At 39.2% G+C, this 25171-nt stretch overlaps 1 protein-coding gene across 3 annotated transcripts in view; it reads right to left on the bottom strand.

Moving 5' to 3' along the window:
* Tlk1 (tousled like kinase 1) overlaps positions 1-25171 on the bottom strand; it is a 111374-nt gene that overhangs the window by 65270 nt on the left and 20933 nt on the right. For 2 of the 3 annotated variants that reach the window (XM_021154516.1, XM_029473979.1), the window contains exon 2: positions 8482-8600. In XM_021154516.1, the coding sequence (XP_021010175.1) occupies positions 8482-8600 (119 nt within the window). Of the gene's footprint in view, positions 1-8481; positions 8601-21475; positions 23791-25171 lie in introns of those variants that run through there. The other variant, XM_029473978.1, reaches the window with a different exon arrangement.

Here is a 25171-nt window from a genome sequence, read left to right on the forward strand (position 1 = left end):
TTTCCTCCCCAACTTGCTTCTTGGTCATCATGTTTGTGCAGAAATAGAAACCCTGACTAAGACACTTACATATTTTGTTTTTACTTAAAGTAACGTATTTATGGGTACAACGCTGTAACTCAATACATGCCAGTTAAATCAGGGTAGTTATCACTTCCAGCTCTGATCACCTGTTCCAGCTCCTTTCTCATAGTTCCATACAAAGCACAGAACAGGTGACTGCAAGTCCTCCCCAGTCCGTCCGTCCTTCACTCGTCCCTCTCCCCTTCTCACTTTAGTATCTTACCTTGAGATATCGGAGTAGTTCTTTCCACATAACACAGAGCATGTGATACTTGTTCTTCTGCATCTGGCTTATTTCACCCAACAGTGTCCTCTAGTTCTGCCAGTTTTGACACAAATGGCAAATGTTTTTATCTTTTAAAATGGCTGCTTATTATGTGTGTGTGTGCACGTGCGCGCCTGCCAGCTTATTGTATGTGCACCAAAATGTTCAGAAGAAAACATCAGTTTCTCTGACACCAGAGTTACAGGCAGCTGTGAGCCACCATGTGGGTACTGGGACCCCAACCCAGGTCCTCTGGAAAAGCAGCTAGTTCTCTTAACCACTGAGCCATCAACAGTCCTCATTTTTTTTTCTTAAGATTTATTTTCATTTTAAGTGGATGAGTGGTGAGTGCATATCTTTGTTTTGTACCAACTGTGCAGTCCTCATGGGAGCCAGAAGATGGTGTCAGATCTTCTTGAACTAGAGTTATACAAGATTGTGAACTGCCATGCCCAGTGATAGGAACTGAGCCTGGGTCCTCTGGTGGAGTTGCTAGGGTTAACCACTGAGCAATCTCTCCAGCCCTGAGATTTCACATTTATCATTGAAAAGTACTTCTTTGTATTTTTTTTATCTCTGATACACTGACTTCATTTCCCTTGGGTATATTCTAGAAGCAAGGCAGCCATTTCATCCTGTAGACTTAGTTTTTCTGAAGAATCTCCTCTCATTTACATAATGGCCACCCTAATTTGCATTCCCACAGGCAGTGACTAAGACTTTCTTTTTGTTCTCATCATGGCCTGCATGCTATTTTTGCTATTTTGGCAATAGCCATCACAGTTCTGATTTGCATTTCCATGACAGCTACTGATGTGTAATTCTGTAAAGCTTTCATGGATAATCTTTGAGGAATCATAACTAGCAGGTACAGTTTTTTAAGCTGAAACTACTAAATTTTTAAGAATTAGCTTCCTCATTTAAACGCCTCCACATTTTATGTCTTCTTGGATAGAAAGAGAGATCAACTCCCAAAGTTATCCTCTGGCTTTCCCACAGGCATGCCACATAGCACAAGTATGCACACACTCACACTTAAGATTAAACAAATAGAAAATTACTTGTTAGGAGTCCTTATGTAGCTAATAAGCATAAATCAGGCCATAAAATATTAAAGGCCATTCTATCCCATAAAATCCTATTGGGAATATCTGCAAGAGACAAGGGAACATCAAACTCTAACCCATCACCTAGTTTAACAAAGTTTTACTGGAATGTAGCCAACTACACACTGAATGACTTTTGCTCTATGGCTATTTGAGTGCCATGTCAGAATGAAGTAAAGCACTGTGGCAGAATTCAAGCAACATTAACTACTTGGCCCTGTAAAAAGTTCTCCAAATGCAGCTACACAGACCCTATGAAAATTCAGGGGCAGAGGTGGAAGAACTGAATGCAGTACTGTACTTCACCAATAGATGCCCCCATCTAACCATGCTAATCTAATATAAATTAACTCCCTAAAAAGCACTGACTCAAATTTTTTAATTCAAAACTTAAGTCTTATGATATCAAACACAATTAACCCTTCCTATCTTAGGTACTCAACCTCCACTGGGATTCTGAGTAGGCAAGCATCAGGTTATTTGTTTTGTGCTGCCTTACATTTTTGGTGTAATACAGACACTGTAAAGATCCTTCTCATACACTCCTGACCCACGCCTATAATTAAAAACACAAAACACAACCAAAAGCAGCTCTTTCCCTAGAAACAGTCAGTCTCAACCTTTCCTAATGCTCAGACCCTTTACCACTGTTCCTCATGCTGTGGTCACCCCCAATCATAACATTATTTTTATTACTCCATAACTGTAATTTTGCTACTGTTATGGATCATAATGTGTGTGGGGTGGTGGGCTGTGCACAGACAACCTGGTCCCCAGTCTAGCAAAAGTCTGGAACCCCAGTGACCCAGTGAGGGGTGATTTCCACCTGCATGGGACAGTAGGTGTTCTGCCATGCCTCCAGGGTCCCTGGCTCCTATCAGTAGCTACAGCCTCCCCAGCCCCCCCACAGAGAGGTATGTGGCCATCAGTCACGTAGGAGCCGCACCAAGCCCTCCCACATGCAAATAAGGTTTCCCCAAAGTTCTCAGACAAAACCAATGAGAAGTACCTGCTGTCAGACAGACCCTTACCCACCCCAAAACTGTATATAACAATCCTATCTGGAAGGATTAAAGGCATGAGAACTACTTGGTCATCCAAGCCTTCTGTCCTAAGAGCTGTAACACTTAGGAAGAGGTCTGCTCTCCTGAAGCGCTGCCTGAATCTCCGCCACACTCCTCACTGGCTAGTCAGCCTCTTGTCAGCCCAACCCAAACCGACTCAGTGCAGAGCAGCTCTGGCCAGGCCAGAGATCTCCTTGGAAAGCCTTTGGTACACAGGCCCACAAATGTGAATATTTTTGGAGACAGAGGTTTACCCTGGGGTGATCCACAGATGGAGAGCTTAGGCTCTCAGAGAGGCATAAGCATGGGGTGGAGGAGAAAGGTGTTGCTTCATGGGCCGGCTTCCCTTAAGAACACCACAAGCAGAAGGGAAACAGTTCTGTTGGCCAAAGTTACCCTGCCTTGTCCAAGTCTCATTTTCTCAGCCTCAGAACCATTCAGTGAATTGTCCCACGAGCTACAAAATCTTTTCCCTTCCGTAAACAGCAAACACTGGCCTCTTTCTGCAAATAAAATCAAGTAACTGGTATAAAATATAAATCACTTCAAAATGGTTTGGCAAATAATCTGGAGTGGACAAAAGATAATGAAATCACGAATTTAGACAAGTTGACTTGTTCATCTTAGCATCTAACCGGTAGTTCGACTAGTACTAGTTCTAGACAAAATTGTAAAATGGACTGGGCTTTGGTTCCCATCCTCAATTTCAATGGGCATTGATATTCTGTTCTTAGCTCTGCTAGCTGCAAATTACTCATCTATTATTGTGTTCTTACTTTTCAATTAATTCCAAACAGTAAATTCAGCAGCTTAGGTTTCAGTCAGCACCTATAAAAACAAGAGCCCGCTGCCATATGCTCCCATTCCCTTACACGTCTTTAGTTCACTGCTGGCCATAGAGGTGCAGCCCTTTAATCCCAGCACTCAGGAGGCAGGGGCAGGTGCTAGGTTCAAGGCCAGCCTGATCTATAGAGCTAGTTCCAGGACAACCAAGGCTACACAGAGAAATCCTATCTCAGAAAAACAACGAAGGGAAAGGAAAAGAAAGGGGAAGGGGAAGGGGAAGGGGAAGGGGAAGGGGAAGGGAAGGAAAGGAATCCATCAGGTTAATATTTTAACAGAATTTTTTGAAATGAAGGTTTAATTTACAAAATATTCTAACAACCCTATTAACTCCCATGAACTAGATGATAAATGGGCAAAACCCAGTATATCTACATACAAGTTCGCAGCTGTGCCTATTCTACTCTGGCTATTATTAGAACAACTATAAGATATCTAAGGCAGGTATAGAATTCTGTCTGCAAACCAGGAATATTAAATGAAAGCTTACACACAGAGTCCTTTAATATGTATGCTGAGGATGCTGGGCAGATATCTTGAATGTAGATAGCTCGACTACCACGTGAAAGACCCTGGATTCCCTATGCACACGCACATATGAAATATACAACTTTGGTTTTTATTCTCATCTGATATCATCAGCTTGGAGGTGAAGGTTATTATTAGTTCATCAAACCCTGGCACTATTTTCGTTTCCAGACACCTTGCTAGCTCTGGACACCAGGAACAGAATACATGAACAGGGTTAGAAGACTATGATTCTGTGCTAACTCCAGGTGCAATTCAAGTATTTTTCCTAATCCTTTCTAGGATAAATTCAAGTCTCAAAACAAAATTTTTTGGGCTGGGCATACATTACTCTGGGCAGAGTCCTTGTCTAGCATGTACAAGGCCCTAGCTTTAACATCCAGTACAAGGGAAGGAAAAGAAAACCACAAAAGAAAACTACCCTAAATAAAACTTCATTTCCACTTTTCCCCAAACCAAATCAGAATCGGGCACACTATTTTGATTTCTATTTTTTTTTTAAGTTTGAAAAGTTACTTTTATTTAACATGTAGGTGTGTTCTGCCTGCATATGTCTGTGCATCACTTGCATGCCTGCCCACAGAGGACAGAAAAGGGCATCCGAGCTCCTAGCACTGGAATCAAAGACTGTTATGAGCTTCCATGTGTATGCTAGGAATGAAACACAGGCCCTTTGGAGAGCGGTCAGTGCTTTTAACCACTGAGCCATCTCCAGCCCTGTTCTGAACTCTTAAGTTATTTCATCACTCAAAATATGCAAGTTTTTTTGGTTCTCAACATTTTAGTAGTCTAGTAGAAAATAAATAATTAACATGTGATGTAAGTATGCTCGGGTACCCCAAATTTGTATTTGGAAACACTCTCAAGATGCTGCCTCACCTCAAACAGCACTGCCTGAGTCTGATGACAGAAGGGATCCGGGATGAAACAAGGTCAACTGCACATTTAAAAGAAAAGACAGGAAACCTGCCTGTTTAAGAAACCAGCTTGTTTGACTAAAGAAAAGTGTAAATGTAATGGAAAATGGAGGGAGAAACATAAAAGTGGGCCACAAGAAAAGGCAGCAATCAAAGGTTGGGACCTATGTGAGACCATTGAGGAGTTTCTAAGAAGGACAGTATGCAATCAGATGTGTCTTCTAGAAAACCCACCAAACTAGGAAATGATATCCTAAGTGCACACATTCCAGACTCTCCATGCCCTTGGAGATAATTCTACAGTAAAATAAAGCAGCGGCTGTGATGGATGGTGTGACATAGCTCCCTCCCTGTCTGTTCCTTAAGAGGGGAGCTGTGGGCTAGAGGTAACAGTTGCAATGGTTAATCAAGAAAAGTAAGGGCAGAACGACACTGGGATATAAAAGTGACTCACCTCACAACCGACAAGGAAACTGAAGCTCAGCCTGTTCTTTTGGCCAAACCTATGGTAAAGAATGTCAGTGCCAGGAAGGAGGCTTGACAACTGACATGAGCTGCTCTTCTCCCTACAGCATCACGTACACAGGGACACTGAGTAACTTCAAACGCTTACCGCTTTTGATAAAACTAGCAGAGCTAATCAGTAAGGTCAACTAGGTTGTACTTCAAGTTCAACAAGAGCCATGCACAAAACTCAATTGTACTTTTTATTCAATAGCAATAAACACCTGAAATGAGTGAAGAGAACAATTTCATTAAAAGAGAAAAAAAAAATTCAGTACCTTTATACTACTGTGAGAAAGAAAACCTCGCAAGTTCAAACAAATGAAAGTTATATAACAAAAGTAATAAAACATCATTGAAAGAAAAAAGACCTAAACAGATGTAAAGGTATAGACTAGACAACTTCCTAAAGCTCCAATACTTACACTGACCTAAACATTTACCTAAGACTTCTACTAAACTCCAGTTCGTTTTTTGATGTTTGTTTCTATTAGGTGACCCACTGGTTCTGAAAGTCATACTGAAATAAAGAGACTCAGGATACCCAAAATCATCTTAAACAAGAACTGAGTTGGCAAAAGCACACGTCCAGTTTTAAAAGGCATCACTCGCTACACTGAAGTGTGTGGTACTGTGTACAGATCAACAGAGAACTAAGTAGAGAGAAACCAACTCGCACATTTGTGACTGGTTACAAACAACGAGATAAGCACAGGTAGGTACACACTGAATGTGTGTACACATGTGCGTGTGAGTGTGTGTGTGCACGCATATGCATATATGTGTTTAAAATAATCCAAGACCTGAATGTAGGGGCTAAAACTATAAACATCTTTCTGGGTTCATTTTATGACCAGGGAAAACACTTTAAAGAGAAGAATTATTTGGTTTGCCTGAAGGTTTCATCACATGGCTTCATGCATTTGGCAATAGCTCACAGAGGAAACATGAAGAAGAGACAAAGGAAAGCAGAGATGGAAAGGGGCAGAGGAAGTGGTAACTCTTTCAAAGGCTCACCCTTTAGTACCTCATTCCTCCAGCTAAGTAAACCTCATCTCCTCAAATCTCCCAAACAGCACCACCAGCTGGGACCAAGCATTCAGCACACGAACCTGTGAAGGGCATAGCACACTCACTCCTCCACAGTTCTCAGCAAAACGTATACATTATGTGACACAACTATGCAAGTTTCTCAGATAAAATACCCAAAGAATGGGAGAAACCTCTGTAAATTATTTATCATACAAAGGTCTATTACCCATCCATCACATACAAGAACCTTTTTAACTCAAGATTTAAAAGCAACCAGACTTAAAAACAAGGACAGGATCTGAGTAGATCCTCCATCAGAGAAGACATACCAATGGTAAGTGGGTGTATGGGAAAGGTACAGCATCCCTGGTCAACAGGGAAAGGTAAATCAGAACACTATTGGTGTTGCTTTATACACCAACCAAAATGCTGTATTAGAAGAGATAGTAACCAAATCCTGACAAGGATGGAGAAACCATATTCCTGTACACTGCTGAGAGGGTAAACAACAGTTAGAAAACAATTTGGCAGTTTCTCCAAGTAAGAAACACAAAATTACCCCGAGAAGGATAAAGGATGACTTAACAGTAATCATACTGATCAGAAGATGGAACGAGCATCTGAACAGACCGGGGACAGAACCACAGCTGTCTCAACAGCCGTAGAAAAGGTCTTTGGACAAAGTTCAACATCCTTTCATGACCAGTGCTGAACAACTTAGCAGCAAAGGGGATCAAACTGCAACATTATAAACTCTGATGACAAAACATTATACTGAAGCAGAAAAAAACTAAGTCTTTCCTCTAAAATCAGGAACAAGACAGGTTTCCACTCCTTCACTCTCATTCGGTATGGTACTTGAATTATTAGTCAGTTGTAAGACAAGAACAAGAAACAATGGGGCCAAGATAGGAAAGGAACTCACTCTATTCACAGTTGTTTACAGATAATATGTTTCTATTCTTAACGGGACTCTTAAAGCCTCCAGAAAGCTCTTAGATTTGACAGACTTTGAGCAAAGTATTAGGATACATGTTCTACATACAAAAACCAATAGCTTATATCAATGACATATAATGAGAAGGAAATTCATGATGAGACAGCACAGTGTAAGATTTAAAAGATGTGTGTATATGCACGCAGATAGAGAAATATACATAGATAAATAAATGATAAACAGATTTCTAACCAAGGAAATGAAAAATTACAATGAAAACCTTAAAACATTATAGACAAGTTGGAGTCACTACAAGATAGAGCCCAAGGGCTAGTATAATATTGTAAAAATGTTATATTAGCAAACACAATCTATAGATTCAACACAATCCTCCATCACAAGCCAAGTACATTATTGACAGAAACAGAAAAAGAAATGCTACAACTCACATAGAAATATTAATGACATTAAGAAGCCAAAGAGTTAAAGGAAAAAAAAAAAAAAAGAGCAAGGATGGAGGTATCACAGTACTGATTTCAAATATATACCAGACATGTAACAGATACAGCATGCTACTAAGACTACACGCACAGATCAACACAGCAGAAGACAAAGAAACCCACATGGGTCCAGCCAAGTGATGTTCAACAAAGGTGCTAAAAATTCATGTTGGAGAGAAAGACAATCTATTCAAACTTGGTGGGAAACTGGGTCCCTCTCTCTCTCTGTTCAAAACTCAGTTCAAAACAGAGCAAAGGATTTCATGTAAGACATCACACTTAGAAACTGCTACAGGTAAAGCAGGGCACACTTCCTTCCATATAAACAGGCATAGGCAAGGACCTTTTGGTCAAGAAATAATAGCAAGAATTGCCAAACAAAACTCCATTAATATAGAGATCTTCTGCAGAGCAAATAAAAAGAAATCAGGTTTCTAAACACTAACTTCTACACAGTATAAAAGTCATAAAAAGCAACACTTTGCCATTAAGCATGTATATAGCTCCTACACAAAAGATACTCTGTAGTTTTAGTGTTTTGTATTGAGGGGGCCGAAGCACATTTTATGGTGGTCAATAGACAATCTGTAAGACTTGGTTCTCTACTTCCAACATGAGTCCTGGGGCTTGAACTCTGGTGGTCAAGCCATCTCAACACCAAATATGTTCTAGACCACTTAACACGAAGCACAGACTTTAAATGAGATTAAAATTTTACTCACTTTTGCTCCAACACTGCAGCTCCCAGTACTCCCAGTACTCCCAGTAGCAACTCCAGTAAATCTCGCTTCCAATAATTCTTGCCTTCTTGGATCCAGACTGTGAAGCTCATCCATTGCACCTATGAAGAGAGAGAGAAGCAAAAAACAAACACATACACATGTATATGTGCACACATACACATATGTATATATATATTACATATAGTGAGACTATAGTACAAAATTTACAAATGAACACTCTAAAAAGATTAAGAAACTACAAATTTATAAAATGTGCACTCCATAACAAAACATCTTATAGATCGATACTTCTGACCATAGTTCAGTACGCACACAAACAAGGAAGCATGCACAGCAACACGCACACATACATAAAAGATGTTCCACAAAACACTTGGCTATTGTAGAACTCAAGTCCTATACAAGCTAGGTGTTGTAGCACATACTTACAAACCTAACACTAAGGAGGCTAAGGCAGGAAGATCCTAAGTTCAAGGCTAGCCCAGGCTACACAAAGAGCTCTAGACAGCAAGGGTTACTTACATGTAGAGAATTTTAATCCAGCAACAAGGCTGTTCTGGCAAGGGATCCCATCCAAAGACCTTCTAGGTCTATGTGATCTAGCTGGGACACAGACATATCCTTAGCACACACCTTTAATCCCTCTGGCTGAAATATAGACACGCCCTTAGTACACACCTTTATTCCCAAACAATGAAGGTAAAGTTAGTTTGTAGAAGGAAGCAGCATGTTTGAAAGTGACATCTAACTGAGGGGCAGACAAAGTGACAGATCAGAGAAAGATTTGACAGAATGAATCAGATAGGATACAGACAGGAAAGAGAGGCATCTTAAGAGAGCAGAAGGAAAGGGGTGAGAGGAGAGGGGGCAGTTTTACCATAGATTTACAGAGATAGGTTGCAGGTAAAGACAGAACGAGCCAGAGAATGAGAAGAAGCCAGAAGATTAGAACAGACTGCATCAAATGAAGAGACCAAGCAGAGTAATTCAGTCAGAAACAGAGAAAAGCCAGTTTGAATCAGTCAGTCTGGAGAAGAGTTTGGGCCAGAACATCTGAGTTGAACCAGCCAACCAGAGCTCAGAAAGAGAAAGAGTGAACTTACTCAGCAGTGAGCCTCCAAGACAACAATTACATCTGGAGAATATTATACATACCTCACCTCAAAAACATAAGAAAAAAGAAGAGGCCTACGCACTGTCAACTCTGTTCTAATGCATTAAGGGGTGGGAAGAACACATTAATTGTGAGTCTAAGTGAACTATAAGTGAGCACTCTCCTAGCATACATGGGGCCTTAGGGTCAATCCTCAGGGCCTTGAAAATAGGGAGGAATTTATATTATAGATTTTACAATAAAATATTTTAATTTTTAAAAATTAATGAATTGAACTTCATCAAAAATTTAAAGATTAGTGTAAGACATTTCAAATGAAAAGAGAAGCAAAAGACTAAGAAAAAAATGTTTCTAAAGCAATATGAGTGTTCCATACTTCTCTTTTGGTCTGACAACTGGTGTTGATAATACACCAGGCTTTTAGGAAGATAAAGACAACAGGTCTTACTTTGTCCAGGACCAGACAGCAGTAACAAGGTATTTTACTTCCTACTGATCTTGTGTATGTATATGCATACATCTTCCAGGATGAAAAGCTTTCCCATATATGCATCTGAAGGGAAAAAGCATTAAACCAAAGAATGCCTCACTTCAACATTTCTAACACTTTCAAAGACTTTTTAAAGAATACACACACACACACACACACACACACATATACACACACACACACATACATACATACATACATGAGAATGAGTGCCCCAGCACAAGTCCAGGCACAGAACAGGTGATTTAAAAATACACTGGCAGTGCCTGAAAAATCTACCTACAGCACTAGAGATTTGTTAGCTAACTTAAAACCTTATCAGCTAAAAGCACTCAAATCAGTATAAACTCTCAGGTCACTCCCTTGCAGCTCAGATCACTCCTGCATTTTCATAAGACTCTAAGCTCTCTGTATCTGGAAATCTCTGCTGTCAAAAATTTGCCAACATTTTTGTTTTTTGTTTTTTTTTAATTTAAAGAGAGAGATCCTAAGTATTTTGATTTTTGTAGGCTAGCAGGCAAAATCTTGTACACATTTATATAACAATAGAAACGTTTTCCACAAACTTCATGGGTAAAACTCAAATACTGGCCACTGAGAAAGGTGTCTTACAATACACATCTGCTGATAAAAGGAATGGACTCTTTGGGGACAGATTATCTCACTTATCACTTACTAGGGATTCTTATTCCTAAAACCTCACAGACACTCATAAATACACATATGAAATGAGTCTCTGTGTTTTAAGCTTTTAATATTAAAAAAAAAAAATCACTGCTGCTGTAATGAACCCATGAATAAAAATGTGATCCAGCTAGATCAGTCCACTCAAACACTCATCCAGTCCCTCTCCATACTAGCAATACGCTTCTATAGTTAGAGTGGCCATTCTGAAGCCCAAGAGCTTCACTTAGCATTTTACATTTTCATTAATTACATCCTTAGATCTTATTTATATTTACTTTATGTGTGCAGAGTGTATGCATGTGTACCACATGCCTGCCTGTCTCATATCTCCAGGAAGTGGAGTTACAGATGTTTGTGAGTTATCATGTAGGCTCTGGAAACTGAACCCAGGTCCTCTGCAAGAGCAGCCAGTGCTCCTGACTCTGATATACTTTCACTGACATAAGCTAACTATTGACACCAAACTCCTGTGATTTTAGTTGAAGACATTCATTACTTGAAAAACAAGTGTAGCATTCTACTGGGTGGCTCTTTAGAAGGTTTGGTTTGCAATGTGTCACTACAGTACAGAATCAATTAAAGGGTCAGTAGAAGCTCTTCAGTTGTATAACTAGGGAAATTCTGACACATGGGAGTTTCCTTTGAGCTTGCTACTCCATCTGAAAAACTATACCTGTGCATATGTGTGCCTTCTTAGCGGCACTCAGGTGTACACTAGGGCACACCACCACTACATGTGCATTCTATTTTATTTATTTTTGGTTTTTTGAGACAGGGTTTCTCTAGCTTTATCTGTCCTGGAATTTACTCTGTAGACCAGGCTGGCCTCTCAGAGACCCACCAGCCTCTACCTCTTGGGTGACAGAATTAAAGGAACATGCCACCATGCTTGGCAGGTGCACATTATTTTACCTTGTAGCTTTATAGTACATTCGTTTGAAAAAAAAAAAAAAAACTGTGAATCTGAAGAAAAAATAATTTTCAAAAGTAAACAGTATTTGGTAATAGTAACTGATAATAGTTGGTCCTCTTTGATCATAAAATTTTCAATGGCCTTTAAACAACTGTAAAAACAAACAAGATACTTTACTAACACTAAGCCAGTCAGGATACTCAGCTTTTGCTCTTAACAAATATCTGTAGAAGCAATGGTATCTTAACTCCATGAGAGTGAATGGCACTCACAAGAGTGAGTCACATACTCTCTGCAAATGACTTGCTGATGAATAACACACTGACAACCATAGGCTTTGAACATCTGACATTTTTCTTATCAGTTTTCAGAATCTGCACAACTTTTATGTGCTCCACACATACTTATCACTACCCACCACAGCACAGCTTAATGAGTTCCACTTCCATTTGTACTTAGGTGCTCCCGCAACTCTGAAATTACTTGTCTGCAAGTATTCTACAAAACGCATTCCCATGGTTAATTTTTCTGCCACTTTAAACATGTCAGTGAGTTCTCCAGTAAATAACAACTGAGCAGCACCAATAACATCTGTCAATTCCTCAAGAGCCAGAAGAACCTCTATAAACCATGTGCCTTGTTTTTAATTGACTATCAAAACTACCCCAGATGTCCTTAAGTGTTAAAGTCAATTATTCTTGCCAAAAAGCTAAGAGTTTTAAACAAGTCTGTGGACATAACTTTTTTGACTTCTATGATCCAACAATTTAATTAACTCAACGTCAATAAATGATTCTGCTTAGGTAGCAAATGAGTCTTGTTTTGATGTTAACTTTGGTTTTTTTTTCATTTAGGGAGAAATTATACCATGATGAGATACTTCATTTCAAAATTTCCCATTACAATCCCAAAAGTAGGGAATGTGGCAGTATGTTTACGCTGGTAATGTCAACATATATACTTCTATCCCAATAATAAAAACAATCTTTTTTGTTTGTTTGTTATTTAATTCAACAAAGTAATCCAAATTCCATTCAAGGGCCAAGGGTGTAGCTCCATCATAGAGTATATACTTGGCATGTACAATACTTGGGTTTTAGTTCCAGCACATATATGCACACAGGGATTTGTATGTGTACACACATCACTCAAAGTCCATTTTCTCTCGTTTTGATGGACGTGAACTAGTAACAAAGACCAACAAGAGCCATGACACTCAGCATGCAGTCACATTATAACTGTATCACTAAATGCTACAAGCTAAGAGCACTATAAAGTGATGAAAATTATACTGTATGGTCTCTTGTCACAACTACTCAGCTCTGACACTGTAATACAAAAAGAATGTCATAAATTTTGGGAAGATATAACACAATTTGTGGAATTGAAGTTTCAATATTATCATTCTTCCTTTGATCTTTTAAAACATATTTAAAGCACATGGTTATGCTATCATCTGAGAGCATGTTTCAAAGATTTCAATCTGATCTAAGTTCTCATTTAACCCTCACATGTTCCATGCTCAATTACAGGGGTGAACATCTCTAAGAAAAAGTGACACCACCACTACCCATTATTACATGGTGATTATACTTTGTAAAAAATTATAGAACATACTAAAAACATTAACACTCTTAAGGAATAGCCTACAATTAATAGTACCTGACAGGAATTCTAGAATTCCAGAGATCAAGACAAGAGAATTCCAAGTTCAAGGCTAGCCTGAGCTATAGGATAAGATCTGTCTCAAAAAGCCACCATCAACAAAAAGAGCATCCTCTAACTACCCTGCATTCCATTATTTTTACTTGCCTAATTGTCAGATTTACAGTTGTAAACTCCAAATTTCAAATAAAAACAATAGCTGAGACTATCCAAATTAGAGATCAACAGCAATCTTTATAATCAAAACAGTCTCAGAGAACAAAAATGCAGCACATGTATGACTTGAACCTATCAGATCACTGTGCTGTATCCCACCCTCCTCTCTGCCTGTGTCTTACATCAAAGACCAACAGCTGTCAAAAAGCATGACTTTCCAAAATGCTTTTTGTACTAATTTGAGGGTGTATTAATTATGATAAATCAGCAGTGTTTACAATTACACCATCTTTGTTTTTAACAAACTTTTCATTGTATAATTCTTACTTACCTAAGTCTTCATCTTTGACAGTCAAAATAAAAATATTTAGAAAGCATGTCTTTAAAATTTACGGTTACCAAAGAGCTAAGAAAATAAGTCCATTCATTAAAAACCTCTCTAATAGATTCTGCTGCTGCTGAGACATCACCATAAAATTTTTAAAAACTTGAAACTTCCCAAAATCCAAAAACTAAATTCATTCGAGATTAACTTTCTGTGTTACATTTGATCTGATATTATGGCTTATACATAAGTTTAAGTTTTTCTTCTGTTAATATTTTTCATAAATTGATACAGCTGAGAACATTTTTATTTAAAAAAAATTCAGGATAAACCTAAGAAATCAGTTTAATAAAGTAAAATATTCAATTTAAATGAGTCATCTTTTTTTGTTGTCTTAGCACACTTCAAAGTACAGGGACAAATGAAGGAAACAACAAAGTGTTTTTCTAACACTTCAGAGTAATTCAGACTAGCCTTAAAACATCCATTTTGGTCATTCTCCAGGGTCTCACCAGAAGTATGGTTTTCATCTGCCCCAAAATACATACATACATACATACATACATACAACCTTCATTTTCCACCAAGCAACAGATCATTACAGAAAAATGTAACTGATCAAAATGCAAAACTATAGAGCCCGGCAACACTGCAGAAAGGGCTGGAAAGATTACTATAGAGGCAGAAAATCAGGGAGTTTGCTATGGGACTGTATCTCCTAGAAATGTCAGAAGCTATATCCATGAAATAGCACAAACATGGCTGCCTAACCATGAACTGAGCAAAGAAAACATTAGACATGCTGACATGGAAGATGAAAATCTCACAAGGCCTCAACCCTAGCTAAAGACCTACAGGTAAATAAAGAATGCTGAGAACAGGAAAAATAGTCTGTTCCAGACAAGTGTATACCACTCAATAAAAATCGTCAGTCCTAAAACCATACATACAAGTAGCATTATACAGAGTGATAAACAGGTTGTATTTTTAACACACACACACACACACACACACACACATGAATAAAGGGAGTTGGAGAATCGTAGAATCTTCCTTGGTTAAGGAGAGCTGCTGAGTCCAGGCAGTATGTAGGAGCGACACCTCCATCAAGGCCCTAACAAAAACTGAAAGAAGCCCAGAGAGGTCACTGCACTGTAAAAGTAAAACTTGAGTTGTGCTGAAGGCCCCAAGATATTGAGGTGCTAGAGCCATGGCATATCTATTATGGAGGGCTCCATACAGGGAGTAGAGCGAGCCCAAGAGAGCAAAGCCAGAAGGCCACAGCCATGCTAGCCTTCTGACAGTAGACATGGAGCCAGAGGATCTGGAGTTTTCTCTACTGGGTTTCAGTCCTGCTTTGATTTGGTATTTCCTTACTGTGCCCAATTCCTCAGATTTGAAATGGTAATACATATTCGGTGCATACACACACAACAATTAAAGAAAAAAAAAGGCCATGAATTTAAAAGAGGGGTAGATGGGAGGGTTAGGAGGGAGGAAAGGGAAAATTATCTAATTATAGTTTCAAAAAGTATTTTAAAATACCCATTTTCACATAATACAATTTCATTGACAATGTTTTACATAACTTACTCTGTCGTCTCATTTTCTGGCAGTTAAACCACAACATGCTAAATGAGTACCACAAAATCAATCAGAAAGTCATTTTCTAACAGCTTGCTCTCACAGGAGTCTAATAAAAACATACCTTAAACTTTTCTAATAGTTTTAGTTAGAACTCTTCTTTTTAAGTGTTTGGTATATCTAGTTTTCCCCCAAAAGAAAATTTTCTCATGAATACAACCTTCTCCACTGACTTGAAATACCTCTCTGGTCACCTATCACATTTCACACAAGCAAATTCTGTTTGGACACTTAATTCTGTTCTAGTCAACTATCTCAGAGCCATATATACCTAACCCATACTCTATGGGGGGGAGAGAGAGAGAGACTGACTGCATACACATACAATAACAAAGTATTTTATCCAAATGATTACAGAGTCATGACAGGCACAGTACCTAATGTATATGTTCAATTATATAAGTCTATAGTGAGAAGACGACAGTCTACTCTAGACTCACTCCAAGTCTAAAGCTGTATCATTTTAAACACTATTCTTGTCTTCACAGGGAAGAATTAAGATATACTGAGACCAAACTGCACAGATTGAATCAGAGGCAACTCATTGGATTTCTGCTTCTCTAATATGACTTTTAAAAACTAATTTTTAAAAAATGTCTGATAAAGTGGAAATTTCCAGTTTCTTTTGGAAACTTAGTTGTGTCACATGATGTTTTTCTGGAAGCTGTCTTTGGAGAGGATGTTTTGCTGAAGCAGACACTCGAGAGGGCATGTGATGATGTTTTTCTGGAGCAGACATTGTTAGAGGGTGCATGATATTCAGAGAGAGTAAAAATGGAACCCCTCAGACAGTGAGAGGACGCTCTTGCATTCCGACTTTATGCGATGCTTTGCTGGCCTTCACTAGCTGTGCAACACTTCGCTGGTCTCGCTTCTTTAATGGTCTTCACTATGTAGAGGGAAACTCACCAAAGAACTTATAATGGTATTCCCGCTGCTTCCACTGACTCGCGATGATTTGGCAAGGCGTTGTGGTTTCTGCTGGACGGAGCCATGGTTACTGATTGGTGTTTGGTGTTTCCTATTGGACTGGATTGATGGTATCCTGATAACAAGAGTCTAGTCCCAAAGAACTACTTCTAAACAGGTCCACAATCTCCTTTTCCTACTAACCTTCTTTCTCTGCAAGCTCTGGTCAGTGGGATAGGAGAGAGGTTGAAGTATTCAAGAACCCTAAATAAAGCAGGTTTAGGAAAGCCTACCGTCTGATAACTAGTCCTTCATCAAAAATAAACAAACAAATACATGCAGGACATGGTTCAGCATTTGCAACACAAGCCTGAAGACCTGAGTTTGGATCAACAGATGTCTGTAAGCCAGCTAATCTAGAATATGCAACAGAAACAACAGTAGATCCTATGTCAAAGAAGAACAAAGGTAAGAGCCTATACTGGCAGCTGTCCTATGACCTCTACATGCATGTCATGGCACACACAACACACACACTCTAACTATGTAGGCTTGGTCAAGTCCCCCCCACCCCACCCCACCCCTAGTCAGCATCCTCATATATAAAACAGAAAAGTGATACAATATATCTGTTACAGTAAAACAAGTTTGTATTTTTGTATGTTGTACTAAACCTGTCACTTAATGTTCATTCAATAAAATGTACCGATTCCCACACTAGCATAGAGGTGTACACCAGCACATACAATATACATCATAATTTATACTCCTTCCAACTTTCTCCCTGGGGTCTGAAATTCCTAGAAGGTAGAATAGCATAGATTTCAATGCTTAATCTCTCTAATGTCACGTAAGATAATTAGCCAAGATTCTTTTTCTCTAGCCTCAGGTTTACAATTTTAATTTTCCCCTCATGCATTCATACATGAATATACAGCTACGTACTTTATACTAGATCTTATATTAACATATCGTCCCATTTTAAAAATAAGGAAATTAAAAAAGAGGTTAAGTTATATGGTCACTTGTTAAAGGTTAAAGACACTCAGTTGAGAACACTTTTATTCTGAAAGAAGGTTCTAGAAGAAGTCTGTATATATGACAGAAATAGAGAGTGGAGAAAGAGGAGTGAGTGTACAACTGTGCTAGGACAAAGAACATTCGCCAGTGAAGTGTCGACACAGTCAGTTAGAAACTGAGCTTCCATTCTCCCCTCCTAGTGCTCACTGCTCATTCATCCTTTCTGCTCTCATTTATTCCCTCACTCTTAAAATAACTGCTACTTTTTAAACAATAAAATATAGAAAGCTCCTCCCAAACTCACACCTCCTAGATCCCACTCCTCAGAGGTATAGGCATATCTATACAATCATTTAAAAATATTTTTTCTTTCAATTGTCATAATTCACTGACAAGATTCATTTCATAGTGCTAATCATTTGCCATGAGCAAAGGAGTATGTATTTTTAGTTTAAAAAGAAGCAATTTCATTTTGTTCTCTTTGGTCCCTTAATAAAAAACACAAAACTGAGCCAGGCATGATGGAACACGCCTCAGAAGGCAGAGGCAGGAGGATCTCTGTGAGTTTGAGGCCTGCATAGTCTACAAAGAAAGTTCCAGGTGGTTATACAGAGAAACCTTGTCTTGAGCAAACAAACAAAAAGAACAACAAAACACACACACAAATTGCTACAATAACAAAAAATGCAAAAATGCACATTAATTAAATTTAAACCCCACCTGTAAGCCCTAACATCCAATAAAAACTGAAATACTATTTTTCCCCTCTGAGGCACTTTTCCCCCTTCTTGTTACAACAACAAAGCAGCAGCTGTAAAGGTAACTTCTGTTTACCTGAAGTAACTGTTGTCTCCGATCATCAGCTAACACAGGCCTGGACACTTCTAGTGTCTGCTAACACAATCTTATGTAGGCCTAAAATGTTTTCAGCCTCTGAGACTTACTGCTGAATAAACTCACCCCTTCCTCGTTCTTTCTGATCTCTGGCTGACTGGTTCAGCTCAGCTGTTCTGGCTCAAACTCCTCTCCAAGCTGACTGGTTCAATCTGACTTCTCTCTCTTGACCTCATACTAACTTTGGCAATCTGTTCTAATTTTCCGGTTCATTTTCAATCTGGCTTGTCTGTCTTCACCTGTATCTACCTTGTTCTTCTCTCTTCAACCTGTCTCTGTAAAACTCTTCCAGTAAAACAGTCTCCTACCTTTTTCCTCCCTCTGGGCTGCTCCCTCTGATCTTGACTCTTTTCCTTCTCTTCCACTGAGAGTTGGGCATATCCTGTCCTGGCAGATCTTTCTCTGATTTGCCACTTTGTCTGCCACTCAATTAGACATCACTTTCAAACTCAAGTGTCTTCTACACACTAACTTTACATTCATTGTTTGGGATTAAAGGTGTGTGCTAAGGGCTGAGCCATACCACAACTAAAAACAGATTTGTTTGGTTTTTTTTCCCCCCCAGTAAATAACAATCTCGGAATTCACAGATCAAATATCCTGCAACAAGTTGCTCCTGATATTTACAACTTCAAAATGAAAAGAAAATGTTCATGATGTGATAAAGTAAGTTAACATACTGCTAAATCAAAGAGCATGCATAAAAATTCTTATCAATCCAATTCTCAGTATGAGTTTATTTTTCATAACTAACAATTATATGTTCAAAAATTCATCAAGTTGTCAATTCCCAATGCTCCCCCCCCTCCCCGACAAAAAAACAAGCTTTACATTTTTGAAAAATAAAACCTGAATGTTTTAGAGGAAAAAATAATAGTAATTGTTCACCAAGCCACAAATAATGTAATAAACTTAGAATTTGTGTACTCTCAAAACACATAACAAACTCAGTATCCCTGCTCGCAGCATTTGGGGCTGGAGAAATAGGATCTCTCACTGAATCTGGAGCTAACTGACTGGCCGAGACTGCTTGCCAGGAATCTTCCTGTCTGCAGCCCCCAGTCCTGGAGAGAGGTGTAAATAAGAAAGATCAATAGTGACTTTGACTGTCAGGGCTAACTTGCCTATCCAGCAGTGAGGAGGGACACTCAGGGGTCTGCACTGAGGCAATGAGTCACTTGTCATCAGCAAACAGCATGAGATGAATGGAAAGAGGAAAGGCACGAATACAACACAGCACACAGAACTGAGAGTAATAAGACTGGAAAACTGCTGTTTCTCTGCCATCTATGTACAGAGCCCATCTATACTTGGGATCATTTAAATGACTGATGCTACTATACATAAGCCAAAGGACAAAAACATTGCTTCAACTTGCTACATGAATTTAAAAAAAAAAAAAAAGAACTTGAAATTATTTTGCCTGGATACATCATAAAACTTATCACTTACCACCTTAGTTGATTATACTACACAGGCAAAGTATGACTGAATAATTCTCTGACATGGGAAAAAATTAATCCTGAATCTATTTCTGTAACATTAGAAAAGCTCCTCGTTCTAAGCTGTTATTTGTTTACAGTGTAATTCACTGCTGGCACAATCCTATCATACCCACAACTCAAGGGACTGAAAGCTGGTGGACCAGAGGTTCCCAGGCAGCTTGGACTACAGAATGAGACAGTCTCAAAACACATAAGCTGGGATATAGTTCGGTAATAAGGCACTTGCTAGCATGCATAAGGCCTGGATGGCTGAGTCCTCAGCACAGAAAATAACAGTAACTAAAAATAATAAGACTTTGAGATGTTGAGCACATCTACTGGTATTTACAACAAATCAACCCTGCTTCATGTTCTTTCCAACTGTACTCTATTAGCATGATGAAAAGGGAAAAGACACAGTCTATGTTTAAAATGCTGGCTGCCTAAAACAAAAACAGCAAAAATATAAAAACTAATAAAATATGGTTGGCTTGGGCCAGGCAAGATGCTTCAAGGGGTAAAGGTACATGCTTCACCATAGAGCCCACAGCAGTAACCAGACTCCACATAGAGCCCACAGCAGTAACTAGACTCTACCAATCAGTTCTCCAACTATACACTCCTGTGACACACACACCATCATCCACACACAGTAATATTTTTTTTAAGTTAAAATAGTTGGCTAAATAATTTAAAACAGGCCACAATCTCAAACAGACATTTCCTTGGAGATGAATATACACGGCTAGAAATCTATGAAGATATCCTGGTCCAGCAATTCTGCATGCATCTATGCAGAGGAACAGAAAACCCAATGTCAGACCCATCTGCGTTCCCTATTTACTGCAACACTGTCCATTACAGCCACACACAGAATCAACCTAAGTGTCACTCCGCAGATAAATATATAATGGGATACTCTCTTTACCTTTTAGAAACATCCTCCCACCAAGCAAGCATGAACAAATCTACATAAGACATTTGCTAAGTGCCACAAGCCAGGCAAAGAAAGAAATACCATATACACGTGGAATCAAACAAATTTAACTCACAAGAAAGAACAGACTGAGTTCGGCTGGGGTGTGGATTGAGGAAATAAATGCTGGTCAAAGCATACAAAGATTCTGTTAAAGTATCCCTCACAATAGCATTACTATAACAGGTGGAAGCATTGTAAATGTCATTGGTAGATCAGTGAATAAATATACTTTAGGACTTTACTAAGCCTAACAAAAGAGAAATTCTGACACTTGCTGAAATATAGTAAACCTTTGAAGATATTACACTGAGTAAAATAAGCCATAGCAAGAAGGATAATAGTGTCTAGTGTATGATTCCACTCAAATAGGAGCAGTCAAACTCAGAGACAGAAGAAAGTGCACTGTGGTGCCAGGGGCTAGGGATGGGGGAGAGTGAGCAGTCACGGGTTTAACAGCAGGGTCACAGCTTCACAAGATAAAAAAAATCTGGAAATAGCTGTTCAACAATAAAACCACATACAATTATCAGTACTAAACTTAGGAATGATTAAGACAGTAAACTGCATGTCATGTATTTCTCACCACAATGAAATGTTTTAATACAATTAACATATTTGCACTGCTATACCAAAAAGACAGTTAACACTTTTGGTTCTTGACTTTTATCTATTAAAAGACAAACATCTGCTTACCACTAACATCCTTGGAAGAGAACAACCAGTTTCTTTCATGTATAAAAATCAAATTTCCATGTCCACAGATGAGATTTCATTTTTATATATGGCAGACCATCTTCCATCTATGGCTGTGCTCACACTGCAACACAAGAGCAGTTGTGCTAATTCTTTCCAAGAAAGTGTTTGGGGGCTGGGGATGTGCTCAACTGGTTGAGTGCTTGGCTAATGTGCATGAGGCCCTAGGTTCTATCCCCAATACCACATAAAATGGCAGAGTGGTGCTTAGGTGAGAGGGCCAGAAGTTCAAGGTCACCCTCATACTTATAAAAGTTTGAGGCCATACTTACTGAGTTAATGGAGACCTTGTCTCAAAAGAAACAGGAAAGAAAAAACAAAAAGCTTTTTAGGAGCCAAAGCACAATTCAGTGGTTCAACATGCACAAGGCTATGACTATGATTCATACATTATCTACCCCACAAAAGTTTGACAACTCACATCTAATTCCAAAGTAAGGGATAAAATGAAAAGAAATAAATTAACTATCAAAATCACTGATTTAGGCCGGGCTGTGGTGGTGCATGCCTTTAATCCCAGAACTTGGGAGGCAGAGGCAGGCAGATTTCTGAGTTCAAGGCCAGCATGGTCTACAGAGTGAGTTCCAGGACAGCCAAGGCTACACAGAGAAACCCTGTCTCGAAAAACAAACAAAAAACCAAAACAAAACAAAAAGCTGATTCAATACAGTACCTTTTTGAAAATAAAGTCAGTTTTAGTTATATGGCTTCTTCTTTTATGTTAAGATTAGGCACAAGTATAAGTTAGCATACCAAAAATGTTGTGCTATGCAATTTCTATACATGAATATCATATATTTTGCTCATATACCATTCTATATCCTTTTACTATCCCAATCTACTCCCCAAAGTCCTCTATTTTCATGTGTCTTACTTAGATTTGTTTGTAGGTACTCTAATCTGGAGTTTATGTATAAAAGAAAAAGTGGTATTTGAGTTTTGCTCATTTTTCTTCATATTATGCTACCCAGATCTATCTATTTCTTCAAAAAATAACATAACCGCATTCGTTATGGTGGAAGTAAAGCCTACTTTGTGTATACAGTATACCTTTATCTCTCCATCGGCTGATAGACACTTAGGCTGATCCTATGCATCCTGTCAGTTCCAAATACTGTCGCTCACTGATAAACCTGGGTATGCAGGAATCTATTACACGCTGACATTTTTATCCTTTCAGGTGTGTGATCAAGTGCTACAGAAGGATCCGCATGTGGCTAAGAACCAACAGGCCCAGAAGTGAGCCTCTATCATTACTCTGCTAAATGGACATTATAGCAAGTTGGCTTCTAAACTGTATGTCTACACTCACAGAGCAGTGCAGCTCTCCAACTGCCTAAGAGAGGCTTCCTCGTGCAGTGGAGTAGAGGGTGAAGAATGCAAGACTCACAACTGGTCAAAGTACAAAGCGCAGATGTGCCACTGCAGTGCTCAGCTACAGATGAGACAATTAATATCCCCCACCCCACCCCCAAAAAGGCAAAATCAAAACAAAACTCTACCCCTGATGAGGGAGGGGGGAAGTAATACTCTAAGACCCTAAGGTTTGGGAATACCCAAGCAAAACTTCTGGACACCACATGACCACTGCACCCATCAACTCACAGCAGCTGTGGTTGCCTGCACAAGAGCAGCACATGATCAAGCCAGTCAATGTGTACATGGAAGAGAGGGGGGCTCAGAAGTCCCCGCCTCTAACTGAGTAGTTATGGACACTCAATGGCTTCCAGAGAAGGACCACATTTCAGTGGATGTCCCCATACATTAGTTGGTAAATCATTTAAACAACAACAAAAGATGACACAAAAAGTGGGAAGGGACAGAGTGAACTGAGGGAATTAAAATGAAAAAGAGAAAATTAAGAGAAATATTTTTCCAGCACTTGGAAGGTAGAGGAAGGCAGATCTCTATGAGTTCGAGGCCAGCCTAGCCTACAGAGCAAGTCCCAGGATAGCCAATGCTACACAGAAAAACCCTGTCTCAACCGCCTCCCCCCAAAATAATACATAAATGGATATTACAAAATGCTTTTAACTGAATAAAATGCAATAAATACCCACACAAACACAAAACAAAAACCTATCTACCCAGCACAACACACACATACACACACCCAGCACAACATCAAAACCTAGGAAAAACCACACTGAACTACAGACCTTAAAGCTTAACTGTGTCCATAAACCCCAGTTACATGAGAGGAAGGATTCAGAAACCCAAGAGCTGAACATTTACCACAGCTTTAAAAAAAAGAGCAACAAATCAAACCCAAAGAGCTTCAAAGGAGGGAGAGGACAAAACCCAGAACTAGTTAGGTTCAGGCTTCCAAGATGACCAAGAAAAGAAGGAGCATGGGTGCAAACATGGACTGATTGCACACAGCAGCCATGAACAAGTTCATCACCGGGAACGGAGCAAAGACTGTGCTGGCAGGCACACTGTGAACCATGGCCAGTGCTGCGTCTCACAGCGGGAGGGAGAACCCTGAGGAGGACCTGGTTTGTGCTTGCGGATTCAGTCCCAGGACCCCAGCCGGAGGGAGCCAGGTGAAGAACACAATGGTGCTGGTTCTAAAACTTTTACATTTCTTGATTTGGAGAAGGAGAAAGTGTGTCACACCACACATGTGGAGATCACAGGACAATTTGTGGAAACTGGTTCTTTCCTAGGTCTCAGGGTTCAAACTCAGGTGGCTAGACTTCAAGTATCATCTTGTGGGACCAAGAAAAACAATATTCTGGGGGGGGGGGACAACAGAATAAAATGAAAATTATACTTTTCAACTAAAACTAGAACAAAAGTCAAACTGAAAAGCAAGGAGGAGTGAGCAGAACTGGAAGCTGACTGCTGAGTAGGACTAATGGCCACTAACAGGCCACTCGTGGAGGGAACAAGACACAGAGTGCGATTACATGCCACTTCAGAAAAAGACATCATCAGATTAAAGACAAAAACATAGGAACAACTAAAACTTGAATTTTCCTTTAAAAAGGGGGTGAGGGATAAATCCCTAAAAATATGATTTTGTGTGTCAAAACTGACACAAAAATGAAAACTTCAAAGAACTCTAACCACATTAACAGAAACTGACACCATTATTCTAAATGTCTACAGAAAATGTCCAGACCTGGAGAGCTTGATCAATAAACTATCAAAAGTAAAGGAAAATATAACACTGTTCTTAGACGCCTAGAAATAATGGTAAACACAAAATCATTTCTCAATTCATTTTTATGTTACTATAACACAAAATCTGATGAAGAAATTTATTATATAAAAGGAAAGTTGCAAATCTACTTCATGAATATAGGTAAAAAAAATATCTAATAAAACTGTACTGGCTGGTTTTGTGTGTCAACTTGACACAAGCTGGAGTTATCACCGAAAAGGGAGTTGCAGTTGAGGAAATGCCTTCATGAGATCCAGCTGTAAGGCATTTTCTCAATTAGTGATCGACAGGGGAGGGCCCCTTGTGGGTGGAGTTATCCCTGGGCTGGTAGTCTTGGGTTCTATAAGAAAGCAAGGCGTGGTGGCACACGACTTTAATCCCAGCACTTGGGAGGCAGAGGCAGGCGGATTTCTGAGTTCGAGGCCAGCCTGGTCTACAGAGTGAGTTCCAGGACAGCCAGGGCTACA

The sequence above is a fragment of the Mus caroli genome, chromosome 2 (genome assembly GCF_900094665.2).
Source record: "Mus caroli chromosome 2, CAROLI_EIJ_v1.1, whole genome shotgun sequence".
Classification (NCBI taxonomy): Eukaryota; Metazoa; Chordata; class Mammalia; order Rodentia; family Muridae; genus Mus; species Mus caroli.